This window comes from Chaetomium fimeti, assembly GCF_033439085.1.
Source record: "Chaetomium fimeti strain CBS 168.71 chromosome Unknown B0H64scaffold_6, whole genome shotgun sequence".
In the NCBI taxonomy this organism is placed as follows: Eukaryota; Fungi; Ascomycota; class Sordariomycetes; order Sordariales; family Chaetomiaceae; genus Chaetomium; species Chaetomium fimeti.
In genome coordinates, this window is record NW_026944334.1 from 989,185 (window position 1) to 1,015,675 (window position 26,491).

Consider the following 26,491-nt stretch of genomic DNA (forward strand, 5'->3'; position numbering starts at 1 on the left):
ACTTCAAAACACTCGCCCGGAAAGGGAGCCAAGTCGACATCGGTCTGTTTAACGGGCAACGGCACCAAGAAGGATGGACTGGAATGCCTACTGAGCACCTTACACACAGCAGGCAGGCAGAACCGAGTAGATTATCCCGTAAACTCCCCCTTGTCCCGTCTACACCCCCTTCCCCTCACCATCTGCCGCTCGCTTACTTAGGTACCCAAATACAACGCAGCCGTCCAGGGAGGGACTTCCACGCAGGCTATACCGCATTTACCGACCAGCCTCAGCCCTCCTTTTACGATCCATTGCGTCAGTTGTCCGGCTGGTGTGGTGATACACTGGGTGTGGAACAACAATGTGATGCGGGTTAGATGGGTTGTAGCTGCGGTGGGATATTGACCTCGGACTTGAACCGGACTACTAGTATGATGAAGGTGAGAATGGGATTGTGATTTGCGGTCCCCGGCGTGGGACAAAGAAAGAAAGGGCGTATACATACAACACAAAACACTTGAAAATCGAACAATAAGCAGACAGACACAGGTCAGGTATCTCTGAGTTCCAAGACCGAAGGGATTCGGCCTGATCTCCGGTTGACGCCAGCTTCAGCCTTCAGGTGCGTGCCGGATGGATGGGGTTGAAGCTGCCGCAGTGGGAAGAGTCGGTCCATCCTGATCAAGCCACTGGCAGTTGGCACCGTGAGGGAGACAGCTGGCTCGCACTCCCACCCAACTGCGTGGATGTTGATGGTCAGCCGTCAGGCCCCTGATTGGCCCCGTCCCCTCGGCTTCTGCACCCGGACGGCCCCAGCGCTTGGAATCCGCCAGTCACGGCTTGGCATCCTCCGCGGAGAACAACAACAAGATGAAGCGGGGTTGTTGCAAGATGGTACCAGCCGTGGCTCGATCGGGAATAGGGAGTAGGAGGCGTGCCCGGAACGAGCCGTTGGGCGGCCACATCATCTCTTTACAAAAGGCTCGGGCACCCCAGAACCTGGAGGGGATGACGGTCACACGAGTGCTCTCCTGGAACGACTGTTTGAGAGAGAAGAGATGATACTTTGATTCCGCCCGTGATATCCCTATTATCCGACTAGGTCATCCATCCATAAAACATTAAGAAACAACGACAAAAGCAAGTCAAATCCATTACATCAAGCCGTTACTCCAAAGCCCATCCCGTTATTCCGTTCGTCCCTTCTTCCACCCATCTTCTTCCTGACTAACACTAACGCCCTAGCCTACCTAAGCAGGAACATCACCAGTGGCAAACAACTCCAGGAAGATACGGCTCCTGTCAACACCCAGGGCGGCCAGCGCGGAGCGCACATCGACCATGAAGGGCTCCGGGCCGCAAATGAAGTACTCGGCGGCGGGGTTGGCGACGAACAGGTCGCGATCGCGGTCCAGCTTGGCGAGGTCGAGGCGCATGTCGCCAAACTCGTAGTGGACGCCGGCCTGGTCGTCCGGGCCGAGGTTGCGCAGGAAGACGTTGGCGGTGACGTTCTCGTTGTCGCGGCAGATCTGCCGCACCGCGTCGCCAAACGGCTGCGCCGCGCTCGTCCGCGCCGAGTGCACCCACGACACGGGCCGCTTGACCGCCGGCCGGGGCCGCGCCGGGCCCGTCGTCAGGCTGTCGAGGATCGCCTTGAGCGGCGTGGCGCCCACCCCGGCCGAGATCAGCACCGCGGGCACCCCCTCCTTGGAGGTGTCGGTCGGGTCGACGTAGAACTCGCCCTGCGGGTGCGAGAGCTCGACCTCGTCGCCGACGGCGTACTTGCTGTGCAGCATGTTGGAGATGATGCCCGGCACGCCGGCCTCGGCGACGGCCTCCTCCTTCTTGACGCTGATGCGGTAGTACTCGCCCTTGGGGTCCGGGCCCTCGCTCAGCGAGTACTGTCGGCTCTGGAGGTACCCCAGCTCCGGTACGTGCACCTGCAGGCTGACGTACTGGCCGGGGTAGAACGTGGGCAGCGGGGCGCTGCCGTCGGAGGGGGCGAGGTAGAAGCTCGTGATGGCGTTGCTCTCGGCTACCTTGCGGGTGATGCGGAACTTGCGCCAGCCGACCCAGTTCTCGGCCGCGTTGGCCTTGTACATCTCGCCCTCGCGGTTGATGAACACGCCAGCGAGCACGCCGTATGCGGCAACCCAGGCGTCAACGATGTCTGGTGTGGCGGCATCACCGAGGACCTGCCCGATGGCCTGGATCAGGTACTTTCCGACGACGTCGTACTGCGCGGGGGTCACCTGCAGCGAGACGTGCTTGTGGGCGATACGCTCAACGGCGTGCTTCAGCTTGGGGAGGTCGTCGATGTATGTGGCATACCCCAGCACAGCGCCGGCGAGCGCCCGCTGCTGCCGGCCAGTGGCCTGGCTGCTGCTGCTGAAGACGTTGTGGAGGGCTGGGTTCTCCCGGAGCAAGTTCTCATAGAAGACGGTGGTGATGGTGAGGCCGTGCTCCTGGAGGACAGGCACCGTCGCCTTGACGATGGCGATCTGGCTCTCGGTGACAGAAGCCATGGTGTAGATGCTTGTTTATGGTGGTCTACTTGGGAGTTGTGTGTGAATGTTGGTCGATGGGTCGAGTGGGATGAGTTGAGGAGTTCAAGCCAGAAGGTCGGAAGGCTTGAAGGGTTAAAGGATTCAAGGGTGCGGGGTTTTAACGCCTTCTCGAACCGGTTCGTCTCGAGGGGTGGTTGCTTCTGCCGGCTGCCCGTCCTTTCTCGGAGTCTTGGACAAGTGGGAAAGTGCGGTTCGTGATGTTACAGTGCCGGTCCGATCGCTGCCTTTTACGACCCACGAGGGACTCAGGGAGCTATTTATCTTGATGCCCCGTCTATCGCCGGGCCGTTCCGCCAACGAGACGCGAATCAGACCCTGCGCCGAGCTTTTCGTGGCTGTCACACCCGACCCGGTCTCGCCTGACTTTCCCGGCCTCGGAGGGCGGTGGGACCACGCGGTGCCCGTACGATCAGCGCAGAAACAAACATCTCCGAGGATGGGCCATCGGGCTCCGGGGTCCTTCGTTGCGTGATGGCAAATACCATGTCTACAATTGGTCGAGATATCGTTCGCTCTCTCCAGTTCCTTCTGTGGGGGTAATCGGATACCAGGGAATCTGGCCCGAGGCGTGATGGGTGCCTATCGGTGGCCTGACCAAACCCCCCAGAACTGACCTGACCAGACCGGGGTTAAGCGAGCTCGCTTAACTTCACCTGACCGGGGCAAAAACGGCGCATTTCTTACCAAATCAGACTGGTCAGGTCAACTTCTTCCCCCCTACGGCTATTTTACAGCCCAAATTGAAGAAGAGGTTAACCGTTACCCTATACCTAATATAGAGCCTGAGCTCTAGCTAGTAGCGGAAAATGTTAAAGATTTAGTAAATACTTCTAAACCTATTTAGAAGCGGTTTGGAAGCAGTTAGGAACTGATTATATCTAGATTCTGAAACGATTCTGAATAGTTCTTAAAATACTTCTCTTCTTATAGATTTGTTATAGCTAGCTATATTACTAGGGGAAAAAAAAATTACTAAAATAATTCTAGAATAGTTGTGAAATGAGTGGGAGGGACGGTAAAAAAAAAAAGGTTTTCGGAGGTAATAGGAAAGGAATTCAGATAAGTTGAAAATAACTTAATCCTCTATATAGAGCTAGACTGTTACGTAATCTACTAAAATGGGTGGAACGCTTCTGAAACGATTCGGAACCATTGCGCTAAATACCTTGGTACCACCCTGATTTGGTTTGGTGTACCTCGCTTAACCCCGGTCTGGTCAGGTCAGTTCTGGGGGGTTTGGTCAGGCCACCTATGCACTCGGCGTGATGGAGAGAGGGAGGGATCAGCTCACAATTGATAACGAAAATCTTGCTGAATCAGCTATTCCGGCTGCTGTTCGAGGAACCAACATCTCCGCGGCGGGAAGACCCGCAGGTCGGGAAATCATGGGCATCTAGGGGGCCATTTTGTCAGGTTCCTACGGAAACTGTTACGAAACCCGGAAGCTAACAGTCAAGAACGATCCACAAGATGATCCGATGTCAAATTTTCTACCGATCAGCTGTTTCCAGATCTTTTTCTTTTCCTAGCGCCTCTTGTGCGCCTTCCCGCGGGCGGGGTGTTCCGCCGTTCGTCATCAGGAACGCCCAGGGGGGCAATCGGCAGGGTCCCCTGGGCCTGGGCAGGCGGCCCCGCTCTTCAGGGTCCAGTCCTGACACTGCAAAATGTCATCAACCCCCGGGCCCTCTGTCACAGCTGCCCAATTCCCCGGGTACCGAAGACCGAACTGTCCCGTTACCATGTGTCTTATCTACATACGTATCATGCACATATGTCTATAGATAGCGGATCTGCCCCAGATGCTCCCAGCTCTCTGGATCTGGGGTAACACCATGATAACGCACTCCAACCTTATCCCGTTGCTCGCTATCGTTAACCTGAGATCGGAGTTCGGATTTAAATCGGTACCTCAGTACCTCGGTACAGAGGTACCTCACCGTGGCCCTGTGTGGGGGCGCCTTGAAACGGAAAACAGACTCGGGCGACAGGAGCCTTTGTCTAACCACGGAAGAATATCAACTCGGTAATCATTAATTGAGCAAGGGACAGCCAGGGATTATGTGCTCACAGCGTCAGACTCGTCAAAGGGTTTAAAGCAGTCGTATGGGCTTTGCGTGAGAGGAGATCGAGTGCGTCGAGTAATTTACTAATTTGTTACTCGTCCAACTTGAAAGTCTCCAAGGTCTTTCTACGCCTGCTTCAACTTGTACCCCATGGGTTCTTAACTTCCTTTATTTCAAACTGCACGGAAGCTAACAGCGTCAAGACGGGTATTGTTTAACTAGACAGGACAGTGGCGCAATAAAGGCGCCCTTTCACATTACGGTTTACCTTCCTGTGCATTTATGAAGTCTAAATTAGATGAAAGGGGTCCCAACTGAAAATCCTGTTGTATATAATACCCCAATCTCTAAGAGCCCGTTGAGTAGGCACTCAATCGCTACAAACAGTGACAGGAACCTCAGTTGGATCACAGCCACTACAAGCAGACCAAGAGAGCACACCGAATTAGTGACCGAATCCTGGATTCTTAAACTCGCAAGCATATCGTGTTGATAAATCCCAACTCGACGGTTCCTACACTCAACCTCGATAGGACATCTAATCAACCGCATCGATTTTCGAAGTACCTATCTCCATTTACCAATGGACGAGGATACTATTAGGGCCCAACCAGGCGCACGGCGGCTCGGGCCTGGACACTTCGAGGGTGCCTGGCCTAAAGAGAAACGCCAGGATATTGTGGACCGGGTCAAGTATTTAGTGCGTGGCGACAAGCTTGAGGAGCCCCCACACATCCTGGAGGCACGACTCGCGCTGAAGGACGCCGGTCGGGTCTGGCAAGATGTTGACAAAGAAACGTAAGTAACCACTCGGCAAAAGGAATAACAATGGCGTAGCTAACGGACGTAGGATATGCAATGCTATAACTAACCAGCCAGGGCGGTTCTTCCAAGTCGGTTCATGGGAAATGGGGAGCCCCGAGTACAAGGAATTGGTGGCTAGAATTTACAAAACCCAAGTAGATTACTACACCTCCCACGAGGAGTCGGGCAGCGGTAAATTCCTCGACATGTTGCGCGACCCTGCTACCTCGTCCCTTTGCCAACAACTGAGCAAGGCCGGAATCAGGATCGACAAGATCCTCCACTTCACACGGGGGTCCGTTAAGGATGGACATCGTGAGCTCACCAACAAAATCAGGCCCAAGAGGGCATACTTTTTCGGCGACGTGGCGGCGTATCTTGAGAAAGCACAGCGAAAAGGGAAGATTGAACACACAACCTACGAGCTGCCCCTGGAGATAACGGGAAACCATGAGTGCATTGAAGCTATCCTGGGAATTAACGAGCACACATTTCTAGTGGACACGACGCTCAACAGAAGCTTCCTCCAAGCGATCCAAGAAGCAGATCTCAGACCGGCTGTTATCATGAAGGAGTTCAAGTTCTGGAAAGACGGCGCTGACCAGGACGCTAAGGCGTTGCAGAATGCAGATTGGCTGTAAGTTATCCCCCTATGCCCTGTTAAAATCATCTACTAACTCTTGCTCTTGGGAATAGGAGGTACAGCACCACGCACTGGTTGACCCAACACTATGATGTTTACTCGACCTGTCCGGGGAGCGGGTTCGCCACTTGCGACCCGACTATCTACATCAGAAAAGGCACATCCCTGGCACATGATATCAAGACCGTGTTGAGAAGGGCTACGACCTTGTTTTCTCGAAGCGGCGATAGTTCGGTGTAATCTCGACGTTCCCTCGTTGCCTCTTCCTCTTGACTTCAGATACCCCACTGGCACATTGAGCTTGCTGCAAAAAGGGGCCCGGGGGGGAGAGAACTGAGTACACACGAAGTGGGGAACCTGCATTCGCCCGATAGCGACCTACCTAGGTAATAGACATAACATTCACCCGGATCCGAATTTGAGAATTGTCGCTAAGTGAGCGGAGTGACGGTCGATTGCGGTAAAGACTGAGTGTGATATAGCGAGATTATCGGGCTGGCTGTGTGAATCCCGCGGTTTGTAGTGGTAGAATGCGCAGTGCTTGAAAGAACAAAGGTAAGCGCGCTTCATATGGCCGAGGTCGCAGGTGCGATGTTGTTGATCAGCCTGGTCCTGGCGCTTGTCGCGCTTGAGAAAAAGAAGGCCGCGGATAACAGGGATTAACTCTGCCCCACCATAGTGGGGGCGGGGTCTTGGGCTCGCGTCGACGCGTAAAGGGGTTTGGATCGCGTTTCCCCATCAACCAGCCGACAACGAACTCCCGCTCGAAAGATAACCAACACGCAACAAACACCTGCCAGAGCTCTTAGACGGTCATTTCCTTTGAAGAAATAACACCGCAACATGACCGTCACACAAAACGATCCCGCCCCTGCGGCTCCGGTAACCGCCACCGAACCCCGACATGAAGAATACCAATACCTCGATTTAGTCCGCGAGATCCTCGACGAAGGGGAGCTCCGTAGCGACAGGTGATTCTCTTTGCAAGTTACCCTTGAAACACTCCAACTGACACCGACCTTGCGTATTCAGAACCGGCACGGGCACCTACTCGATCTTCGCCCCACGCCCCCTCAAATTCTCCCTCAACCGCGACGGCGTGCCTATCCTCCCGCTACTCACAACCAAGCGCGTCTTCACTAAAGCCGTGATCGCCGAGCTCTTGTGGTTCATCTCGGGCGACACCTCGTCACACACACTGTCAGCCCAGGGTGTCAAGATCTGGGACGGCAACGGATCGCGCGAGTTCCTAGACAAGCTCGGCCTAACCGAGCGGGCGGAGGGGGACCTGGGTCCCGTGTACGGGTTCCAGTGGCGGCACTTCGGCGCGCGGTACGTGGACAGCGGGACCGACTACACAGGCCAGGGGGTAGACCAGCTGGCGCGCATCGTGCACACGCTGCGCACCAACCCCTTCGACCGGCGGCTGGTGCTGAGCGCCTGGAACCCGGCCGACATGCCCAGCATGGTGCTGCCGCCGTGCCACATGTTTGCGCAGTTCTACGTCTCCTACCCGGGCGCGGGGCGGTCACGCCGCACCGAACAAAACCCCACCACCACAACCCCCGAACCAACAGCCACCACCCCCGAACCAACAGCCACCACCCCAACCCCCAAAGGCCACCTCCACTGCCAGCTCTACCAACGCTCCTGCGACATGGGCCTGGGCGTGCCGTTCAACATCGCCAGCTACGCGCTGCTGACGCACATGCTGGCGCACGTGTGCGACCTGGTGCCCGGGTCGCTGACCCACGTCATGGGCGACGCGCACGTGTACCTGAACCACGTCGACGCGCTGCAGACCCAGCTGGAGCGGGAGCCGCGCCCCTTTCCCGAGCTGGAGATCGCGAGCCGCCAGGGGCGGGGCGAGGGGGAGGGGGGCAGTATCGATGGGTGGCGGGCGGATGATTTTGTGGTGAAGGGGTATAATCCGCACAAGATCATTCCGATGGAGATGAGTGTGTAGGGGGTTGGGTTGGGTGCGTGGTTGTGTGGTTGTGTGTGTGGGTGGGGAGGTTGTGGGCTTGGATAGAAACGCATGCTTGGGGCAAGGTACTGTGCTCGCCTCGTGCGCATGATGGGCAGGATAGAGCTAGAATACACGCATTAGGTTGTTGCCCTGTGGGCATGGCCGAAGGCTCGAGGGTTTCCAAACTACTCCATTAGTATCATTGACCCGATAACCGTCGACAGCCAAGGGGCTTCTTGAGGGGCTAAATTTGAGGGGCTAATTGTAAGCCATCGCTCTTTGTCAACCCTCAGTCTATACCTGTTCGGGTATGTAAGGCGACGCGACTTCCCTCCATCATTTATCATCCCTCATACCCCGTTAGAACCATGGGGCCTGTATCCCACTGTTGAAGCAAAGCCGCCCTTGCCCCGCGGATTCACCCTTCGTTAAACGTGCCATGTCCAAATTCACCCGAGTGCGGGGTCACGCCGTGTGTCCTGGAGCCAGCGTATTAGATCATAAAGGCCGCGGTCCTTGTTAGCGAGGGTGAGAATGGCCTCAAGGGCCAAGGAACGTATCAAACGAACATACACAAGCATCCACTGCAAAACATTCATCGCGAAAACCCATGGTATCAATTCCGATGTACATTATCCAACCACCGAACCCAAACACACACCCGCAGCTCAAGTACCTCGTGTCCCCTTAAGCACTCCCGTCAGCAGCAGCAGGCTTCGGGTGAACCGGAACCTCCTTGACCTCGGTAAAGTGCCGTGGCAGGCGGTTCTCGCCCTCGGCGTACGGGAGGCCGGCCTCGAGGCGGGCCATGTCGTTGACCCACTTCTCGTCGCCGGCGAGGCCGCCCTTGCCGTGCTTCTCGACGCCGACCTCGTGCCACTTGGCGGCCAGGTAGAACCAGCCGAGGGCGTTCCCGACGGTGCCGACCTCGTCCGAGACCCCCGTGGCCGCGGCGTGGCTCATCTTCTTCCAGAGCTCCTCGTCGGTGAAGAGATCCATGAGGTGGCCGGCCACGGCCTTCCAGTCGCCCGGGGTGACGAGGTACCCGTTTACCTTGTCCTTGACTTGCAGCGGGATGCCGCCCGTGGCTGTGACGATGACGGGGCGGCCGGCGTGCAGGGCTTCCGACACCTTGACCTCGAACCCTTCGCGGGTCGAGAGCTGGAGCACGACGTGGGCATTGGCCAGCATCGTGTTGATGAGCTGGTCGTTGGGCTCCAGCCGCATGATGCTGACGTCTTTGACCAGGTCGGGGTAGTAGGTCTCGAGCTGGCTCATGGTCTGGTCGTAGATCAGGCTGGCATCGGGATCGTCAACCGAGCCGTTGCCGCAGACGACAAGCTGGGGTACATCGGTCACACCGGCCTTCTCGCATCGCCGGCGGAACTCGGCGTACGAGTCGATCACGGTTGGGATACCCTTGGCGGGGTCGAAGCGAGCAACCTGGATGATGTACTTGCGAGCGGGCCAGGCGAGTTCCGTCCTGGAGCCGTCAACATCAACTCGACCAACGCTGGTGGGGTGCGGAGCTTGACTTACATGCGCTGAGAATGGCAGGCGATATTGTAGATGTGGCCATAATAGCCGGAATCCCACTTGTTGAGAGGCTTGTTCAGTCCATCGAGCCAATCAGTCGTGGCAGGGAGGTAGACAACCTTCTCCCGGGGAACGTTGTGGGGGACAAAGATAGGGATGGGGTGGCTGATGAACATGTCACACCCTTGGATGTTGCTCCAGAGGAAGTCCCAAATGTCGGCCTGCGGTGAACCGGCCTTGGCGACAAGGTCGCTCCGAATCTGGATGTGGGATCGGTAGAGAACCGGTCGGTCCGGTGTGGTTTTCTTGATCAGCGGAATAAGGCCGGGCATTTGGGGGTCATCGATCTGCGTTCGTCAGCATGCACCGTCATGGCAAGACGTGATACACCCCCTGCCCCCACGCTCTAGTGGCCCAGCGCTGGTCACTTGACCACGGCTGCAGCATCTCTGCATGAAGAGGGGTAGGGAGCTGGTCTCGGTGAGGAAGCATTGCGGTGGCGTGCAGGTGACACAACCGAGGGGAATTTACTCACAATCACAACATCGGCGCCACCGTCCGCGGGTGAGCACAGGGGGCCGCCCTCGGAGAACCAATACCGGGTGGCATTCTCGGTGATCCAGTCAATGATGGCCTGCTTCTCCTCGGCCGAGATGCGCTGGTCCGGGTGGCTAACACCCTGGAGAATGTTGTGGATGTTCTTGGTGATACGGAAGACTCCAGGCCGGGGCTTGGGTACTGCAAAGTGTTACTGGGGTTCTCGGCGTGGAATGGTAGCCAGTTAATTTTACTCACCATACCAAGTCAAGTCAACGCCCATGAGGCGCGCAAACCGGACCAATGCGTGACGCATAAGGGCAACACCGCCGCCCTGAGGGGTGGAGCTGAAGAAAGCAACCTTGGTCTTGTTGCCCCTGAGCTTCTTGGCGTAGGTCAACATGGATTCCCAGGTGGAATTGCCACAGGTGTCTTTGTGGTTTTGGACCGTGGTTAGGTGGGCGCGGAAGCCAGCGTCGGTCTGGACAACACCTCGCCAGCCGACTTGGAGAAGTGGGACGAGGGAAGGCCCAAAGTTCCTGTTGTCCCATATCAGTTTTCGTGTGCGCCTCGGTATCAACAGCCTGTTGAAACTTACATGATGCACTTCCGCGCCATGGAATCAGCCTGCTCATCGACGCGCTTCACATCCCAGAAGGACTTTTCTTTGTGCTCATCATCTGGCCGCATCACTATGGGGACAATGTCCAGCTCGAGCCAGAGGCGGGAGCAGAGAGAGGGGCTCATGTACTTGAGCGTCGTCGGGAGACCCGCGCCGATGAACTTGGAGAAGTTCTCATGTTCATACTTCTCGACCTCAGAGATGACATAGTCGGCAATGAGATCCGCGCCCATCCTCATAGCATCATCGAGAATGATATGCTTGACCGAAAAGTCCACGAGGTAGACGGTGTCGTGGATGGCAAGGGCCACAACTGCGGTGTGGTCATCGGAAAAGACGGCCGCAACACCCAGATAGAGCGTCTTCACAAAGGTTAGTAATCCGCCGTGATCTACGACACAGATAACGAGACGAAATAAAATGTGGTTAACATACCGTGAGAGCAGGGCCATAGTGACCTTCCTTCTCGACCAGTGTGCTCATCTGGCGCTTGCGGTGCACCGAAGTGCCCGTCGAGAACCTGCGGCTCTTCTCTAACGCCATGATTGCGCGAACTAGAGGGCGAATGCTCCTGAAACGGCGACGGTGTTGGCCAGTTGGCGTAGCGGTACCGCTTGATGCTGGTGATGGTTCCGCGCTTGCAAGAGATCGGATATGATCACGATCGGCAATTCGTGGAGTTGGAGAGTGGCTTATGGTTCTTTGTTCTGCTGATGGTATAGTTGATGAGGACGGTGCAAGATGGGGGTCGGTAGAAGCAGTGGTATTAAAGGGACGGAGTGGTGCCACTGCAGGTGGTGGTTCTGATTCTGACGGGGAAGGTTGCTTTTCAGACGGTTGCCTCGGTTCGCAAGGTTGGGACGGAGTGTCAGAATCTAAAAAATCGGATGTCTGGTTCTGGTGGCGGTCTTCTGAAGTGGCGCTACTTCCCGCACCTGTGAAATTGCCCGGGCCCGAAGCTGTCGGTGAGCTTTGGTGACGCAGCTCGCCTTGCTGCAGCTGCAGCTTGTGTGGGTCTGAATCCGGACTTGGGTGGTGGCGTGAGTGCACCTCGAAGTTCTCTGGGTCGTGCGGAAGGTGTGGTGGGGCAGAGCTCTGTGGTTCTCTGGGTTGCTCCTCCCCGCCCGAATCTTTGGAAACACCGTCTGTTGATCTGTCGGTCATGATCTCACAGTTTCCGAAGTCTCTGTGTTAGGTACTGCACTGACAACTTCCTGTCAATACTTCGATCTGGTATGTTGCCTGTGAGTGAGGAACCGCATGGTAAGGGAAGAACGGGAATAGAGTCTGTAGGTAGCCCCCGCGCTGTGATTGCCCGCTCTAGGTCAGACAACGACCAGACCAGACCAGACAGGGGACGCAGCGTGAGACCTGGCCGGCCAAAAATGCTGCAAGCCGGCGTTGTGAGTCCGAATGGCTATTGGACGGGCACTGCCACGCCCACCGGCATTGTCGCCCTTGCTGCTGTACTTTGCTTCAGGATGCGGGCGGCAAAGTCGGTGTATGTCGAACCATCAAGCCATATCACACCAGCTGCAGCCGGGACTCGCTCCCGCCGGCATGCATTGGGTGGTTGCGAGATGAGGAGAAGAGGCAGCTGACGAGGACCAAAAGAGGAGGGACATGAACATCTTCGAATAGCGACTTACGCGGGCTTTTTTTCTTCCTTCCTGACACTATTTGCGGCGGGGAATATCCGGATGAGCTCAGAACTGATGGCTAGATGGAGGTTCCTTGGCTTAGTATTCGACAGTACAGTCCGTGTCTTCGGCCGTCTTCCACTTCTTGGCACGTTTTATTGTATAAGTCGCTTTGTTTTGGGGCAATCCACGTTAGGTAACAAGCGGGATGGCTGTTAAGCCTCGCCTCGTAAGGGCACACATCCGGAATTGTTTAAAGCCCCTTCGGCCCCAGTTCGGTGTTTGCTAGCTGACTCGCCACATGCTCACCCATTGACTGTTTGGAGCGTTCATGGTGATGTCAATGTCGCGCCAATCCACAGCCCTCCAGATGCGTGTGTCGTGCAATTTGGTGGGGTCGACGCAGGGATTGGAACGTGAGATGTGGGGATAAAGATTGATGGAGAGCTGATCCACTATAAATGGTGGGGTTCAAGAACAACACCTGAGACGACACCCTCTGGCCAAAAAAAGCCCAACTCGAAAGGAAAGCAAGAAATCAAGCAAAAAGAACTAATGAAAAGAGATCGAGAAAAGTAAGTCAAATAAAAAGAAGAGGGTAAAAGAAAAGTAAATGGAGCAAATACAGTTTCTTTGGGCTTCAGGATGACCTTTGTTATATTCCTCCAGCCGAGGACTCGAAGTTTCCATTGCCCATATCTGCACTTGGAGTTCGGCTTTTTTTGTCCATGAGGTGGACGACTCGGAGTGTCAAGTGATGGTCTTTCTTTCAAGAACAATTCCTCTGGAACAGGGTACCAGACTTACCGGGGCTGAAACGAGTCCCGATGGCAACTCTTTACGACAAGATAACTGCCATCCTCCGTACTGGGTGACTGGGTAAACAGACACAACCCATCCGCTGCTCGCCGGGCGGAGGGCCACACGGTTTGTGTTTGCGCAACCACAAATGTTCCATGTCCGTCGCGTGGGCAACCGGGTCGTGAAAGCTAAACCTATCTGTCGGTTCTCAGCAAGGCAACGCCAGCACCGTGCCAAATCTAACGCTTGGAGCTGTGGTCGAAGCGGCACCTCACACAGGACAGGGGCAATAGAGCTCAAGAGGAGCACATGTACATACCCCGCTATTCGTAGAATGGTAAATTTCCAGCTCGAGGACCCACTACGGAGGTATCGGGCCTCGCAGATGTTGTCGACCTCTGGGAATTTGGGGGGAAGTATCCTAGGAAACCGATGTATGTACCAGAAATGGGTGGGCTTATATAGTAGACCAAATAATTAGCGCCGGCGCCTCGCCGCAGGGCGATGGGACTAAAGCAAGGAGCGTCCGGACGGACACTCACAACCCGATAAAAGCGGGACCTCGAGTTCTGATCCATGGCGTGTGGGGGAGCTCAGGCCTGTTTCCGTGTAGATGGCCTTCCGATCGTATCAAACGGAAGTCGAAGCGCCATTCGAGGTGTTGAGTTGACGTGCTGTATATTGTGGCGTGGAGGTGAGCCGGTCATGGTCACTGCCCTCTTAACTGAATCTGCCTTTTGTCCAAGAGTCATCATTGCGTCGCACCCAACGATCACATGCGGCCGCGCCTAAGCCAGCATTTCCCAGTGCGAGAGAATAGAGCCGCGGTCCTTCGAGTCGGTTCGAACTAAATTCATCCCGAGTCCCTAGATCGAGTTCACGCTGGCACAGTACACAAAGAGCAGTCTGCCCCTCCGGTCTCCATACAGCCACCTAAGCCTTCTCAAACCGGCTGGCAACGGTCTTCCAGTTGACGACGTTCCAGATGGCGTCAAAGTACTCGGCCTTGCGGTTCTCGTACTGCAGGTAGTAGGCGTGCTCCCAGGCGTCGATGCCCATCAGCGGCACATAAGGGCCTGACACGGGGTCCTGGTTGGCGCGCGTGACGAGCCCCAGGGTGCCCGCCGACTTGTCCTTGACCAACCAAGCCCAGCCACTGCCCTGAATACCAGCGAGCGCCGTGTTCATCTGCGAGCGGAAGGTGTCGAAGGAGCCAAAGTCGGAGTCGATCGCTTTCTGTGGACCGGCTTGTTAGTACCGCACCTACAACAAAACCCCCATGGAAAGGGTAAAACAATGACCTACCTTGAGAGCTCCGTCCGGTTCACCACCACCCTCTCTGCTGGCGGGTGCCAGGTTCTCCCAGAACAGGCTGTGGTTGATGTGGCCGCCGCCGTGGAAGTTGAGGAGAGGGGCGACCGTCGCTGCCTTGGTAAAGTCGCCCTTGCTCTCGGCGTCGCCAATAGTCTGCAAAGCACTGTTGAGGCCGTTGACGTAGGTCTGGTGGTGCTTGGCGTGGTGCAGCTCCATGATCTTGCCCGAGATGTGGGGCTCGAGGGCGCCGTAGTCGTCTGAGAATGCATTGATCAGCTTTCATCCATCACCCAGCTTGGTGCCCGTTCCTAGTGCCATTGCACGCCATTGTGCGAGCGTGGGTGCGTTTATCGCCGCTACTTACACGGCAGATCGGGAAGAGTTGCCTTGCCACGCACGAAGCTCGTGGTAGCCATGGCGCCGGCGGCCTTGGGAGCTCCAGAAGCTCGGAGGGCACCCCGCAGCGCGGGGACGGTGCGCAGGAGAGTCGAAGACATGATGGGCGAGAGGTTGGTATTCTGAATACAAAAACGTCAATTGAGTACTGCAAACTCTGAAGCGAGTTGTGTCGGAGCTTCTACCTGGAAATACTGGGGGATTGCGAAAGACCGGTTCAAATTGTCCAAACCAGTTCGGCGATCCGTCGAAGCTCGGGGGAAGCTTCGGCAACTTGAACTTCAATTTCGTCATGGCCCCACATTAGCCACCAAAGGACTTTGAACTGTGTGGCTCGAGTTTGAGCCTGTGGCGCACTTTGCAGGCCATGCCCGTGGCTTGGCTAGTGAGGCCCTGAGTTGGCTGGCAGGAGCCACATGGACCCGCGTGCCCCTCCGGATCGCGTTGCTGTGTTCAAGATATTAACACCCGTTGTCTCGAGGGAAACGCTACTTGTTATTTTTTGGGACCTCCAGTCGGCGGCACCGGCACCGTTATACGCAAAATGTCTTATTACGACATCGACGCAATTCTTACCGATGCAGAGGTAAAACAAATCACACAACCCATCCTCGACAATCTTTCGTGAACAGCAACTAACACAGCTGTTTCTCGCAATAGAAAATCCCGTGCACTTTCCAAGTCGATATCCCCGATCTGGGCTATCTCGATAATACCCCCACGCAGCCGCTCAAGGCGGGCACCAAAGTCAACCTACCACTCTGGCTGGCCGAAATGCTCGCCATCGCCAACACGGGGGACGTTGACGGCAAGTCATTCGTTGCTTTCGACCTGCCGCGCGCAATGGGAAACGATGTCGTTCAGGCGCTCAAGGCGGATCCTCGCGCCGTGCCTTTGCGCGACCAAAGCGCACACTTTTACGGACTCGCGACACACATGATGGAGCTGTCTGAGGAGCAAGAATTGGCCGCCTCCCTCCGCAAGACCTTTGTTACACGGGCGTCCGAGGTCGCCTTGCACGCCCGTAAGGTTGGAGGCGTCGGGCAAAAGGGGAAAACCGATGAGGGGAGCAATCTCGGTGTTGGCGGCGCCGGCGAGGAGTTCCTCCGCGGGCTGGACGAGTGGGAGAGACAATTGTTCCGCAAGGCACATGACGGCGCGAAATCCGGGAAAGAATGGATGGACGGTGTCAGGAAACACTAAGTTGTGTCGACACTATTGTGCAGCTCGCCCACGGTCTCAACGCTCTGGGACTGGGGGAGAGAGGCGCGACTATCCGCGCTCGTAATCTTGCTCGACCGCGCAGCTTGCGCCGACGTGCGCCACATCGCTGGAAATTCTCCAAGCAAGGTCCCGAGCAAAACGCGGCCGGGCGATGAGCTCATGTCAACTTGGTTCAAGCGAAAGGAAATTGAGTCGGCTGGGGCCGCCCCGCACCGGGCTCGAATCGCGGACCGGGGGCTGCACTGATCCAATTCCGGAGTTCCGGACCACGCGCATGACGAAAAAAAGACAGCGCCCTCCCTTTACGGTTCGCGGACACCAAGGTCGAAGAGCTAGTGTTGAGTTTGCACATCGAATTGAGTCATCACAGGCCTACGATGCTCTCCCGCAGCTACCCCACCTAGGGTTGCATGCTCGACGCGGGATGTCCCCCTCTGCATGACCCCGTTTCTCAACAAATTGACAGCTGAATCGGCTGGCCGAGATCTCATTACGCTTCTTTATCTGTTTCATCCAACAAGGCGAGCTCCTATCAGAGATCTGGTTTTTGTCATCGCAGATACCAACCATGAGAGTTGCGCTCCAACCGGCCCTGCGCCGGGTCGCACTCACGCAGTTGACTCGCGCGGCCTGTGTCGGCTACTCCCCGGCCCGCATGTCAACTGCTGCCGCGGCCCAAGCTATCCCATCAACGGCAAATCCCGCTGATCAGGAACTGCTCGACTCGGAACGCCGTCAAAGAGCGAGGGAGATACTGCAAGATGCGGTCGCAGCGACGGCACCGAGACATGACTGGACTAGGGAGGAGATCTCGGCCATCTTTTACCAGCCCCTGATGGAGTTGGCTTACCAAGCTGTGCGCATGCCTTCAACCAAAGTGCCTAGCACAAATGACTGACATTTCGGGCAGGCCACCGTCCACCGTCGGTTCCACAACCCTTCGGAAGTACAACTCTGCACTTTGATGAACATCAAGACCGGCGGCTGTACCGAGGACTGCTCGTACTGCGCTCAGTCCACCCGCTACCAGAAAGGCACCGGCCTCGAGGCCAAACGCGTAGAGACTGTCGAGTCCGTCCTCGAAGCCGCGCGCATTGCCAAGGAGAATGGCAGCACGCGCTTCTGCATGGGGGCCGCGTGGCGCGACATGCGTGGCCGCAAGAACAGCCTCCGCAACATCAAGGACATGGTGGCCGGCGTGCGAGCCATGGGCATGGAGTCGTGCGTCACCCTCGGCATGATCGACGGGGAGCAGGCCAAAGAGCTCAAGGAGGCGGGTTTGACGGCATACAATCACAATGTCGACACGAGCCGCGAGTTCTACCCCAGCGTCATCTCCACGCGCTCCTACGACGAGCGGCTCAAGACCCTTAGTCACGTCCGCGACGCGGGCATCAACGTCTGCTCCGGCGGCATCTTGGGGCTCGGCGAGACATCCGAAGACCGCGTCGGCTTGCTCCACACCGTCGCCACGCTGCCCAGCCACCCCGAGAGCTTCCCCGTCAACGCGCTCGTGCCCATCAAGGGGACGCCGCTGGGCGACCGGCCGCCGATCGAGTTTGCGAGCATGCTTCGCACCATTGCGGCGGCGCGCGTCGTCATGCCTGCCACTATTATCCGCATCGCCGCGGGGAGGAAGACCATGGCCGAGGACCAGCAAGCCATGTGCTTCATGGCTGGGGCGAACGCCATCTTCACGGGCGAGAAGATGCTGACGACCGAGTGCAACGGCTGGGACGAGGATGCGGCCATGTTTGGCCGCTGGGGGCTGCAGCCGATGAAGAGCTTTCGGAAGTTGGGGCTGCGGGCCGGGGATGTTGCTGCTGCCGGGCAGGCCTGAAGGCCGCTGACTTGGGTGGTGTTCTAGAGAAAACAACAACGCATATTTTGGATGTGGCAGGGTTGAGCCCGCCCATCGTTCGTTACTTTGGTTCCCTTGCCTTTCTTCTTTCCCGGTGATACCTCCCTCCGTCCACTCCCCTCCGCTACGACAGGTTTACCACGTCCCCTGCTTCCTACTTTTTAGAGGGCATCAGTGGTACCGCGGTAAGAGCGCGTCGCCCTCCTTTCTACTGGCAAAGGCAAGGGCAAGGGCATTGGGGCTGGCCGATTCGGTCGTTAGGTGGGTTGCTACTGCCATCCCCATTCCCGTCCGCGTTGATGTAAAACAAGGGCGGGCGGACGGGGGCCGAGTCGTCAACGCTCAACTGCCATCCCCAACCTCCTTCGTGGGTTTCCACCATCGACATCCCTTGGTTAACAACTCAATTATCCACCACCTCTAGGGACAACTCCGTCGCGACGCCATAGCGCAACCATGCCGCCGCAGACACAAATACAGGCGAACGGACAGCCGGTGGTCCCTGTGGATACCATGGGCCTCCGCGCGGTCTTGGTCTTCGGCTCCATCGCCGGTGTTGGCAAAACCATAGTCACCACCGCCCTCTGTATAGAGGTCGAAGGGAGGCGAGCACAACGAACGTGGTATCTGCGACCGACCACTATGAATGGCGACGACACTGATGCCAGGTGTGAGTTCGGCCCCCGAAACAGGCCAGCCAAGGCCCGTCAGTAAGGCAGTCGGGAACTAACCGAGTCTTTGGCGGTCTAGATGACGGCGGCCCAACGTGATGTGATGCTGCACGACCGGAAACGCTAACGGTCCATACCCGCCCAGGCATGTCGAGGCGTTCTGTGACGCCGAGACCCAAATTGTGCGGCAATGTGGTGAAGAGAACCCGGACCTCGATGAGCTTGAGTCAGCGCCGACTCGATCGGTGAGTCGCTTTTTTTGCTTCTCCTGCCGCTGCTGGAGGAAACGCGAGCGAATCCTTGGTGGGTCTGACTGGTTTCTTTTAGAACGGAAATAGCCATGCTCACACCGTCAGTGACGGGGATGCGGTCGATGATATCATGCGCTTTATTGGGCTCTGCGCCGGTGAAGCCAGAGAGAATGGTGGTTGGGTGTTTATCGAGCCCCCGGACGGCGTCATGACCCCTTCCTTTACAGGCCTGCCCCACGCTGAGGAATACCGACCGCTGGGGTTTCCAGTTGTGCTCGTCGGACCCAGTTATCACGACGGCGTCTCGGCCACCATTTCGGCCTTTGAGTCGCTCGAACTGAGGGGCTACAATGTGATGGCATTGGTGGTGTTTCGAGAGGAGAGGTGGAAGAACTATCGTTACCTGGATCAGTATTTTCGGCGCCGGCACCCGTCGGTTCGGATACTCACGTTACCAGACGTACCGACTCATAGGGCCGACGCTGGCGAGGCTTTTAAGGAATACTACAACACTATATATGACTGCAGCATCCTCAGTCCTCTTATTTCCTTGCTCGATACCGCCTACCGATGACGACCGTCCCGGGTATCAGTCAGCCGCGATCTGGGCAGCGCGCAAAACACCACACTACTACTTTGAACAATGAAGCGGCATAAGCGTATCAAAGACTCGAGTGTCAGATAGCCGAGACAGCATGACTGAGACAAATAATTGGGTACGCCATAAGAGGCACGTGGAAAGCGTACGTTCTTTTTGCAGAGACAGCTTGACATCCATGTAAGGTGAGTTGTCGAGAAGAGGTGGGGATTGGGGAACGGACACCGCCCGAAACGTCCGGTGATACTTGAATCGAATGGCCTTTAGTTAGGTCACGAAACTCGCAGCATCGGTCTATGATCAGAATATTAATCCACTTCCAAATGCCGTTGTCGAAGGCTCAAACTTGGTGGGACTTGTCGGCCTGTCTGCCTGTCAAATGTTTTACTGTGTCATGTTGGGATGATGCTCTTGCACGGTGGCCGCTGAAAGACCTGAAAACCCCTGAAATCGCCATCGGCCGCAGCGGCATTTATTGTGGGGTGCCGACGCTCGGCATTCGAGAACCCCTCGTCCGAACATCTGACGCTCAGGGCTGCAGGGGTTCAACGAAGGCGGGAAATCCGGTGTTCAAAAACACAAACAGGGCCAAGCCTGGAGCATGTATTGACTAGCGATGGCTGCAGTGTATTGATTGGGATTTTTCCAGAGTATTAGAGATACAAATCCACACTTAACAATAGTTTGTTCCGCTGCAGAAACAACCAGCGAAGAAAATCAGCTGAGATTCAATTCCGTTTCTTCCTTGTCAGGGGTGACATCGCAGGCCGCCTCCGACTTTCCACCTTGTGGGTCTCAGAAATCCAGCGAATGTTTGAGCCAGCGCCAAGGCGTGTGGAGGAACCTTCAATGGCTCAATCGGTCGCCCAAGGACAGGGGCCTGTCAGGAGACCGAGCTGAGAGTTGGCCCTCCTCCAACTTGGCGTTCTCGATTTTTATCTTCCGTAGCAGCGCGCCTCGTGTCCCTTTCTTCTTGTTTTTGCGCTTCGTTTCTCGCGTCCATTCTTTTCCCTCCCGGAACTGACTCTCGCTTTCTCCGAATGCCGCGCGCCGGGACGCAATAGCAGCAACACCCCCCGTCTGTCGACGGCCGTCGTCCACCGCTTCTGACGGCGCAACCCACCGAGCATCGAAGGACTACCTCGGTACCGGCCAGCACATCGTCTGCCGTCGCCAAGATGAACCGCCTCGGGTTGGCGGGCACCAAATGCAGGCGCCTCTTCACCCGCCAGACACTCTTGATCGCGCTCGCACTATGCGTCATCTGGATACTCGGTGTGCAGTTCCGCGGTGACATTTCGCAACAATGGTCAGAGTTCGGGTTACCAGACACGCGGACACGACCAGACCGCATGCCGACACATAACGTACTGCCACCACTTGCCGAACGCGTGGCTTGTCATGGCCCCCGTGGCCATCTGCTCGGGCAAAGCCCCGACGACGATTTGGTGGAGAGCGAAGTGGATGGCCGTACGCAATAAACCGACTTCCTGCCATCTCCCAAGGCCATATTTGCTAACTTGCCATGTTCTGCAGCGTACCCAATGCCTTGGGCGGGCAACTACGAGGAAACGGGCCTCAACCTGACCATGATGTCGGTGCGGCAACGATACGGACCCTACGGTTTCGGCGAGGACCGCAGCGACTACAAGAGGCAAAAGGTGCAGTGGGACCAGGTAGACTGGGGCCAGCTGCAGAACGACTGTTTCCAGCGCAACCGGGACCGCTTCCCGGCCGCCGCGACCCGGTTTGACGACACTCGCATCGCGAAGCCCCGTTTCAGCCTCCGCGAGTCCTCCCAGATCCCCCATATCCGCCACTGGCACGAGTTCGAGCCATCACGGCGCACGGCCATCGTGATTCGCGCCTGGCGCGGGTACAAGTACCTCCCGGAGGACATGTACTATATCCGGTCCGTCATCGCCGAGACGGCCCTCAAGACGGGCGGTGAGTACCAGGTCATCTTGCTCGTGGACATGAAGGACTATGAGGGCTACGAGAACGACATCTTCTCGTCCGAAGATGCGTACAAGAAGGGCCTCGAGGACGCCGGCGTCCCGCCCGAGTTGCAGTCCATCGCCCTCCTGTGGTCCGTCCGCCTGCTGGAGGATTGGTATCCCAGGATAGAGGAGCACAGGTACGCCGTCTCCTCATCTCCCCACACCCCCACTCACATCACTAACCGATCCCCGCAGGACTATGTGGCAGGTGTTCCAGCCGATGCAGCTCCTCGCGCTGCACTACCCCGAGTTCGACCACTTCTGGCAGATCGAGCTGGACATGCGGTTCCTCGGCGACGCGGGCAAGTTCCTGGACCGGCTCTCGGCGACGGCGCGCAACGAGCCGCGCAAGCAGGCGCTCGAGCGGTCCAGCTTCTGGCACATGATCGCCGAGACGGGCGACTACGGCGAGTTCTTCGACGCGGTCAACGAGGCCAACCGGGGCGGGTCGCACGCGTGGGGCCCGATGCGGGTGCGCGAGATCCTGCCGATCGGGCCCGAGCCGCCCGTGGCGGACCCGCGCGAGGAGAACTTCGAGTGGGGCGTCGGCGAGGAGGCCGACGTGGTCACCACGTCGTACTGCATGGACGCCAACATCCCCAACGAGTGGGCCTTCAAGACGTGGATCTACGGCCTGCGCACGGGCGTCAAGACCCCGCGCTTCTACTGCCCGCCCGCCATCCAGCGCGGCTCCCGCAACCTCTACCTCGCCATCCACCAAGCCCAGCTCGAGCTGGGCATCCGCATCCCCTCCGAGGCGACCCTGCCGTCCTTCGCCCTCTGGCACGGCCTCAAGCTCAGCTTCCCGCAGCACCCCGTCTTCCACCGCGACAAGGACGACCACGAGAACCGGCGCGGGTGGTGGCGCGGCGGGCCCCGCGCCAGCTCCACGGGCCTCGGGCCCGACGCCGCCGCCCACCCCAACGGCCGCGGCCTGAGCTTCTGGTGGGAGTCGACGTGGGCCAAGAACGTCTTCAACGAGTGGTACGGCCGCAAGCTCGACGCCGGCAAGCCCCGCCCCTGGATCATCAAGGAGTGGGACGGCGAGCTGTGGCTGCCCAACATGATGCTCCATCCCGTCAAGCACGTCGCGCCCAAGTAAAGAGGTGGTGACGCCGTACGCCGTACGTAATGAGGGGTGAGTGGGTGGGTGGCATGGAAAGGGAAAAAGGGCCGGGATCTAATGGCGGGCATGGGTCATGTCCGGTGGGGCAATGGAGGTATGAGGGGAGACGTGACGATTTTTGCATGGTCTATCATCTGGCGTTGTCGTTTGTGTCATGGGGGAGAAGGGAGTTTGAGTTTTAGAGGCTGCCTTCCATTGCTGGGTTGCTTGCTTGGGTCCGGACATCCATGCCTGTGGTCGCATATTCGTAGTATATATCCGGTTAATCCTATTGTGCTTTTCCTGTTTTTTATTTTGTTCTTGTATCTAGATAAGTAGCAAGACGATGGTTATCTGAGCTTGCTAACTATGCTGCTGGTGGATTTTCTTTGTTCCCTCCTTTTCACTGCAGCACGCGATGTGCAAGCGAGATGGGTTTTTGCTGATCTGCATCGGCTCCCCATCGCAATCTCAAATCCCAGGGGACTTGGGCTGGGCCACTGCCACCCGTCACATTCCCGCAGAGGGAGATCGATGGAACGCGGGAACGTCGGAACGCAAACCCAAATGGAACAATCCACAGATCTTGTCAGTTGTTGGCAGGTGCTGGCTGACAGGTGCCCATGACCTCGATTGCAACCACCAAAGAATGATACCGCCAGCGCCCCACGCACCACACCCGTTCCATATCGGTGTCTAGATAGCGGCGGGTTTTCTCTGTCTTTACTAAGCTACATCGCCGGTCGCAAGAGAACTGCAGACGCTAAATATTTGTTGCCAAATGAGAACCGGGCTGCAGTTCTCTTACAACCGGCGACGCAGACGAGAATCGAGCTCGAATTCACACCTTCGGTTGCCACCAAGCAATGCAGTTCCTTGCTACTCATCACCAATTAACTGTTGTTATGTTTCCAAGAATGCGGTGCTGCCGTATCTACTTGGAGTTCACTTTTATCCTGTTATTTGTTTGTCTTTGTCTTGGGAAAAGCTGGCAGTGTCTTTCCCAGCGACTTAGTGTAATTCCAAGCAAGTGGTCACCGATAACTTGAAGAAATACCAGCCCACCTCGCACACTTCGGTCCTAAACTTCTATTGTTATTGTGATATAACTATTGCCCGCTAAGAGGCTCTAATAAGATAAGATATTTCCCAACCAAACTCCCAAAATGTCTGCTAAACCCCAGACCAAGATAAACCCTCCTCAGTTGTTGCCATTCACAGCGCCCTCCAACGGAGCGCCACCATCATCCTGATCATCCTCCTGGTCCTCGCCCTCCTCCACCACCTCCCCCTCCTCCAACTCCGTGTCCTCTTCATCCTCCCCACGGACCCCACCCACAGAACTATCACCATCACCCACAGAACTACCACTACCACCACCACCCCCAGCCCCATTAACAGCCCCATTAACAGCCCCATTAACAGCCCCATTAACAGCCCCATTAACAGCCCCATTAACACCCCCATTAACAGCCCCAGCAGTAGCAGGAACAGCCCTCGCCCGCGCCCTCAACCCCTCCATCTCGGCCTGCATGCCCTCCAGCACCCGGCCGCGCTCCGCATACATCGCCTCCAGCGCCACATACCGTGCATGGCTGGCCGCGGCGGCGGTCGCCACGGCACTGATGTCGGCCCGCAGATGGCCCAGCACTTGCTCGTACTCCGGGAAGAGGGTGACGAGGTCGGTGTTGTGGATCGTTGTGAATGCTGTTTGTTTTGGGAGAGAGAGGGAGGTTAGTGGGTGGGTTACTCCGGGAGGGGGGTTGTGTTGCGGGGGGGCGGTGATGGTGGTGGGAGGAGGTATGGCGGGTGTGTGGAATATGGGGGTTGGCAACTGGGCTGCCCGTCGACCACCTCTATCATGGGCTGCTCCCGCTCCGACATGTTTGTGTCCGCGAGGAGACATCGACCACAGGCGCCAAGGGAAAACTAGTGGCCCTACGGTAGCAAGGCTAACAAGGCAGCGCCAATTTGGTACCAGAATTGCCGCCCCTTGACCGTTGTTGAGGTAGTCGAACGCAGCGCACATTGTCGACGTCCAAGCCGTACAATCCATGAAAAGCCCTGATGAGTTTTGGGCCCCCCTTCGACTACGGTGGAAAGGGAGCGCGGGGAGGGACGGCTTACTTGTCTGGAAGGCGGCGGCGATCTCTGGGAGCGTCATCCCTCTCTCTAGGAGAATTCCGATGAACTGGGTGACCGTCGACTAGGGCGTCGAGTGTCAGTGACCGCCATGGGGGGAGGATAAGGGCTGCGCGGCAACTTACTTGCCCGTTGAAGGCTGGCTCGCCGATGGCGGCCTGCGACGAAGGCTCGGTCTGGTTATTAGACATTGTGGGTCTTGTTGGTTTCGTTTCAATATTGGGATGTTTAGAGCGGCGATGGCTTCGTGGTAGCGGCTGGTTGTTTGTTAGCTCGAAGTGATAATGCTCGATGCTGCTGTAGTTACCCGGTGGTAAAGGAGATTCCACTTAGTGAAGATTGTAGAAAGGAAAGTCTGCTCTGAATATTTTGGTGGGAAGTAGCACACAACGAAAAGAAGGTAAAGATGCTCAATTTAAACTACAGGACCGTGTGAAGCCCAGGTCCTATAATTTGAATTCATACAGTCATTCATTCACTGGCACACTGCCAGAACGGCAACCAACCTTCGCCAGAATAGCAACCAACCTTCCATCTGAACCCGTTGTTACCAGGTGTCCCTTTGACAGCGTGGCGTGTAGATTCCAAGGACAAGATTGGCTCTCATTCAAGGAATCTGTGAGGTATGAAACTTGGTATATCCTGTTCTGTAGGGTATCAAACTTGCTGTATCCTGTTCTGAAATCTTATAGCCCTATTCACCACTACTCCGCTGGCTCGAAAAACAATCCTCTGGTTTCCTCTTTATCCGCTGCCTCGTCCTACCTTGACGAAGTGCCTAACCTACTCTACCCCTCGCCATCCCGATCACGCTCTACCCCTCGCCCCTCGCCATCGCTCTCAGTCGAGCCCAGTTCCTAAAGTTTTTTGCAAGTTAATAAGCGAGCGTGCGGGTCTTTGGGGGTGTTTGGGGCAGCGAACGAGGAGGGTCGGCTTCGGCTTCGGCGTTTCGAAACCCGGTGCGTCTTTCGAGGAACAACTCCACCGCCCATACCGACCTGATTAGCGGACGGTTGGGGTTGGCTCCTCGGCGCACGCGTTGGGGTGGTTGGGTCGCTATGTTCGAAGCGAAGAGCTCGGGTCCCGATAAAAACCGGATTGTACTTGATCCAGGCTGGCGGATTGTACTGACGACCCGGGCTGGGTGTTCCGGGAGCCTTCCCTTGGTTTTGGGCTTTGTGAGGTGCACCGCTGCCACCTAGGTCTCGTTGTCGGTGGTGCTCCGAGTTTGCGGATACCCTGTCGTGAGTGCTTGGGAGGGAAGGTTGTATAGTAGATTTAAATTCCCTCCTGACTGTTTTGAAGCCTGGTAATTGCTTGTTGGTAAGGTGTGCTATCTTGTAGAGCGGAGTGCGTTTGGTACGCACCTGTCTGTATTCTCTGCATCACATCTTTAACCGGCAAACCAGCGCGAAATAGGTGGCGAATCGCGTCTTCCAGCAAAGTCTGGTTATGGTCCATTTGTTCATGCGCGAAGGTAGGGTCATCTGGGAGTCGTCAGAATGAAATGGGACTCCAAAATTGTGATGAAATAAAATACCACATACATCCGGAGTCCGTGTTCATCCTTTCTCGATTGCCGAAATATTGGAAGGAAGGTTGTCGGGTTGGGTGAAAAGGTCGGGTTCGGTCGAGTTGCCTCTGCCCAGATAAGTCTACGTTAAGTACCTACCTACTGCGCCTGTACACCTCCTGGCCGGGTCTGTTCTCCGTCATGCGGCCACACTCCATCGCTGACTGCTAACCCCGTGATACAAGCCTAGTA

General features: G+C 56.7%; 9 protein-coding genes across 9 annotated transcripts; 6 read left to right on the forward strand and 3 right to left on the reverse strand.

Annotated features, from left to right (window-relative positions):
- Nucleotides 1-1,138: 1,138 nt before the first annotated feature.
- Nucleotides 1,139-2,660, reverse strand: B0H64DRAFT_206711 (globin-like protein). The gene has a single exon (XM_062799350.1). It carries the CDS (start codon nucleotides 2,505-2,507, stop codon nucleotides 1,233-1,235), a length of 1,275 nt encoding a protein of 424 aa, XP_062656659.1. The 5' UTR covers nucleotides 2,508-2,660; the 3' UTR covers nucleotides 1,139-1,232.
- Nucleotides 2,661-5,195: 2,535 nt separating this feature from the next.
- Nucleotides 5,196-6,685, forward strand: B0H64DRAFT_476725 (uncharacterized protein; the record flags this gene model as incomplete). The annotated part of the gene is made up of 3 exons (XM_062808166.1): nucleotides 5,196-5,410; nucleotides 5,463-6,053; nucleotides 6,113-6,685. 3 exons carry the CDS (start codon nucleotides 5,196-5,198, stop codon nucleotides 6,297-6,299), a joined length of 993 nt encoding a protein of 330 aa, XP_062656660.1. The 3' UTR covers nucleotides 6,300-6,685.
- Nucleotides 6,686-6,793: 108 nt separating this feature from the next.
- B0H64DRAFT_363521 (thymidylate synthase/dCMP hydroxymethylase domain-containing protein) lies at nucleotides 6,794-8,025 on the forward strand (the record flags this gene model as incomplete). The annotated part of the gene is made up of 2 exons (XM_062801809.1): nucleotides 6,794-7,030; nucleotides 7,092-8,025. The coding sequence occupies exons 1-2, from the start codon at nucleotides 6,903-6,905 to the stop codon at nucleotides 8,023-8,025; spliced, it is 1,062 nt and encodes a 353-aa protein (XP_062656661.1). The 5' UTR covers nucleotides 6,794-6,902.
- A 690-nt stretch (nucleotides 8,026-8,715) lies between these two features.
- On the reverse strand, nucleotides 8,716-11,266 carry B0H64DRAFT_418990 (glycosyltransferase family 4 protein; the record flags this gene model as incomplete). Its single annotated transcript, XM_062805352.1, has 6 exons — nucleotides 8,716-9,511; nucleotides 9,568-9,911; nucleotides 10,100-10,302; nucleotides 10,360-10,640; nucleotides 10,700-11,085; nucleotides 11,159-11,266. 6 exons carry the CDS (start codon nucleotides 11,264-11,266, stop codon nucleotides 8,716-8,718), a joined length of 2,118 nt encoding a protein of 705 aa, XP_062656662.1.
- Nucleotides 11,267-13,871: 2,605 nt separating this feature from the next.
- Nucleotides 13,872-15,148, reverse strand: B0H64DRAFT_206795 (Manganese/iron superoxide dismutase). The gene is made up of 3 exons (XM_062799351.1): nucleotides 14,843-15,148; nucleotides 14,470-14,735; nucleotides 13,872-14,400 (listed from the first exon to the last, which is right to left on the reverse strand). The coding sequence occupies exons 1-3, from the start codon at nucleotides 14,973-14,975 to the stop codon at nucleotides 14,098-14,100; spliced, it is 702 nt and encodes a 233-aa protein (XP_062656663.1). The 5' UTR covers nucleotides 14,976-15,148; the 3' UTR covers nucleotides 13,872-14,097.
- A 145-nt stretch (nucleotides 15,149-15,293) lies between these two features.
- Nucleotides 15,294-16,174, forward strand: B0H64DRAFT_206927 (uncharacterized protein). Its single transcript, XM_062799354.1, has 2 exons — nucleotides 15,294-15,460; nucleotides 15,535-16,174. The coding sequence occupies exons 1-2, from the start codon at nucleotides 15,419-15,421 to the stop codon at nucleotides 16,075-16,077; spliced, it is 585 nt and encodes a 194-aa protein (XP_062656664.1). The 5' UTR covers nucleotides 15,294-15,418; the 3' UTR covers nucleotides 16,078-16,174.
- Nucleotides 16,175-16,372: 198 nt separating this feature from the next.
- Nucleotides 16,373-18,177, forward strand: B0H64DRAFT_206849 (uncharacterized protein). Its single transcript, XM_062799352.1, has 2 exons — nucleotides 16,373-16,954; nucleotides 17,009-18,177. Exons 1-2 carry the CDS (start codon nucleotides 16,667-16,669, stop codon nucleotides 17,936-17,938), a joined length of 1,218 nt encoding a protein of 405 aa, XP_062656665.1. The 5' UTR covers nucleotides 16,373-16,666; the 3' UTR covers nucleotides 17,939-18,177.
- B0H64DRAFT_206850 (AAA domain-containing protein) lies at nucleotides 18,178-19,615 on the forward strand. Its single transcript, XM_062799353.1, has 3 exons — nucleotides 18,178-18,627; nucleotides 18,776-18,875; nucleotides 18,958-19,615. The coding sequence occupies exons 1-3, from the start codon at nucleotides 18,416-18,418 to the stop codon at nucleotides 19,453-19,455; spliced, it is 810 nt and encodes a 269-aa protein (XP_062656666.1). The 5' UTR covers nucleotides 18,178-18,415; the 3' UTR covers nucleotides 19,456-19,615.
- A 698-nt stretch (nucleotides 19,616-20,313) lies between these two features.
- Nucleotides 20,314-22,943, forward strand: B0H64DRAFT_363538 (uncharacterized protein). The gene is made up of 3 exons (XM_062801810.1): nucleotides 20,314-20,949; nucleotides 21,016-21,616; nucleotides 21,675-22,943. The coding sequence occupies exons 1-3, from the start codon at nucleotides 20,658-20,660 to the stop codon at nucleotides 22,579-22,581; spliced, it is 1,800 nt and encodes a 599-aa protein (XP_062656667.1). The 5' UTR covers nucleotides 20,314-20,657; the 3' UTR covers nucleotides 22,582-22,943.
- The last annotated feature ends 3,548 nt before the right edge of the window (nucleotides 22,944-26,491 follow it).

Bases quoted from the DNA above. Each gene is read 5' to 3' on its own strand.
- B0H64DRAFT_206711 (XM_062799350.1), bottom strand. From the start codon at position 2,507: ATGGCTTCTGTCACCGAGAGCCAGATCGCCATCGTCAAGGCGACGGTG.
- B0H64DRAFT_206795 (XM_062799351.1), bottom strand. From the start codon at position 14,975: ATGTCTTCGACTCTCCTGCGCACCGTCCCCGCGCTGCGGGGTGCCCTC. The intron at 14,736-14,842 runs GTAAGTAGCGGC...ATGCATTCTCAG, and splicing joins AACTCTTCCCGATCTGCCGT to ACGACTACGGCGCCCTCGAG. The intron at 14,401-14,469 runs GTAGGTCATTGT...GCCGGTCCACAG, and splicing joins AACCGGACGGAGCTCTCAAG to AAAGCGATCGACTCCGACTT.
- B0H64DRAFT_206927 (XM_062799354.1), top strand. From the start codon at position 15,419: ATGTCTTATTACGACATCGACGCAATTCTTACCGATGCAGAG. The intron at 15,461-15,534 runs GTAAAACAAATC...TTCTCGCAATAG, and splicing joins CAATTCTTACCGATGCAGAG to AAAATCCCGTGCACTTTCCA.
- B0H64DRAFT_206849 (XM_062799352.1), top strand. From the start codon at position 16,667: ATGAGAGTTGCGCTCCAACCGGCCCTGCGCCGGGTCGCACTCACGCAG. The intron at 16,955-17,008 runs GTGCGCATGCCT...CATTTCGGGCAG, and splicing joins TGGAGTTGGCTTACCAAGCT to GCCACCGTCCACCGTCGGTT.
- B0H64DRAFT_206850 (XM_062799353.1), top strand. From the start codon at position 18,416: ATGCCGCCGCAGACACAAATACAGGCGAACGGACAGCCGGTGGTCCCT. The intron at 18,628-18,775 runs GTGTGAGTTCGG...ATACCCGCCCAG, and splicing joins GGCGACGACACTGATGCCAG to GCATGTCGAGGCGTTCTGTG. The intron at 18,876-18,957 runs GTGAGTCGCTTT...GGTTTCTTTTAG, and splicing joins AGTCAGCGCCGACTCGATCG to AACGGAAATAGCCATGCTCA.
- B0H64DRAFT_363538 (XM_062801810.1), top strand. From the start codon at position 20,658: ATGAACCGCCTCGGGTTGGCGGGCACCAAATGCAGGCGCCTCTTCACC. The intron at 20,950-21,015 runs GTACGCAATAAA...CATGTTCTGCAG, and splicing joins GGAGAGCGAAGTGGATGGCC to CGTACCCAATGCCTTGGGCG. The intron at 21,617-21,674 runs GTACGCCGTCTC...CGATCCCCGCAG, and splicing joins CCCAGGATAGAGGAGCACAG to GACTATGTGGCAGGTGTTCC.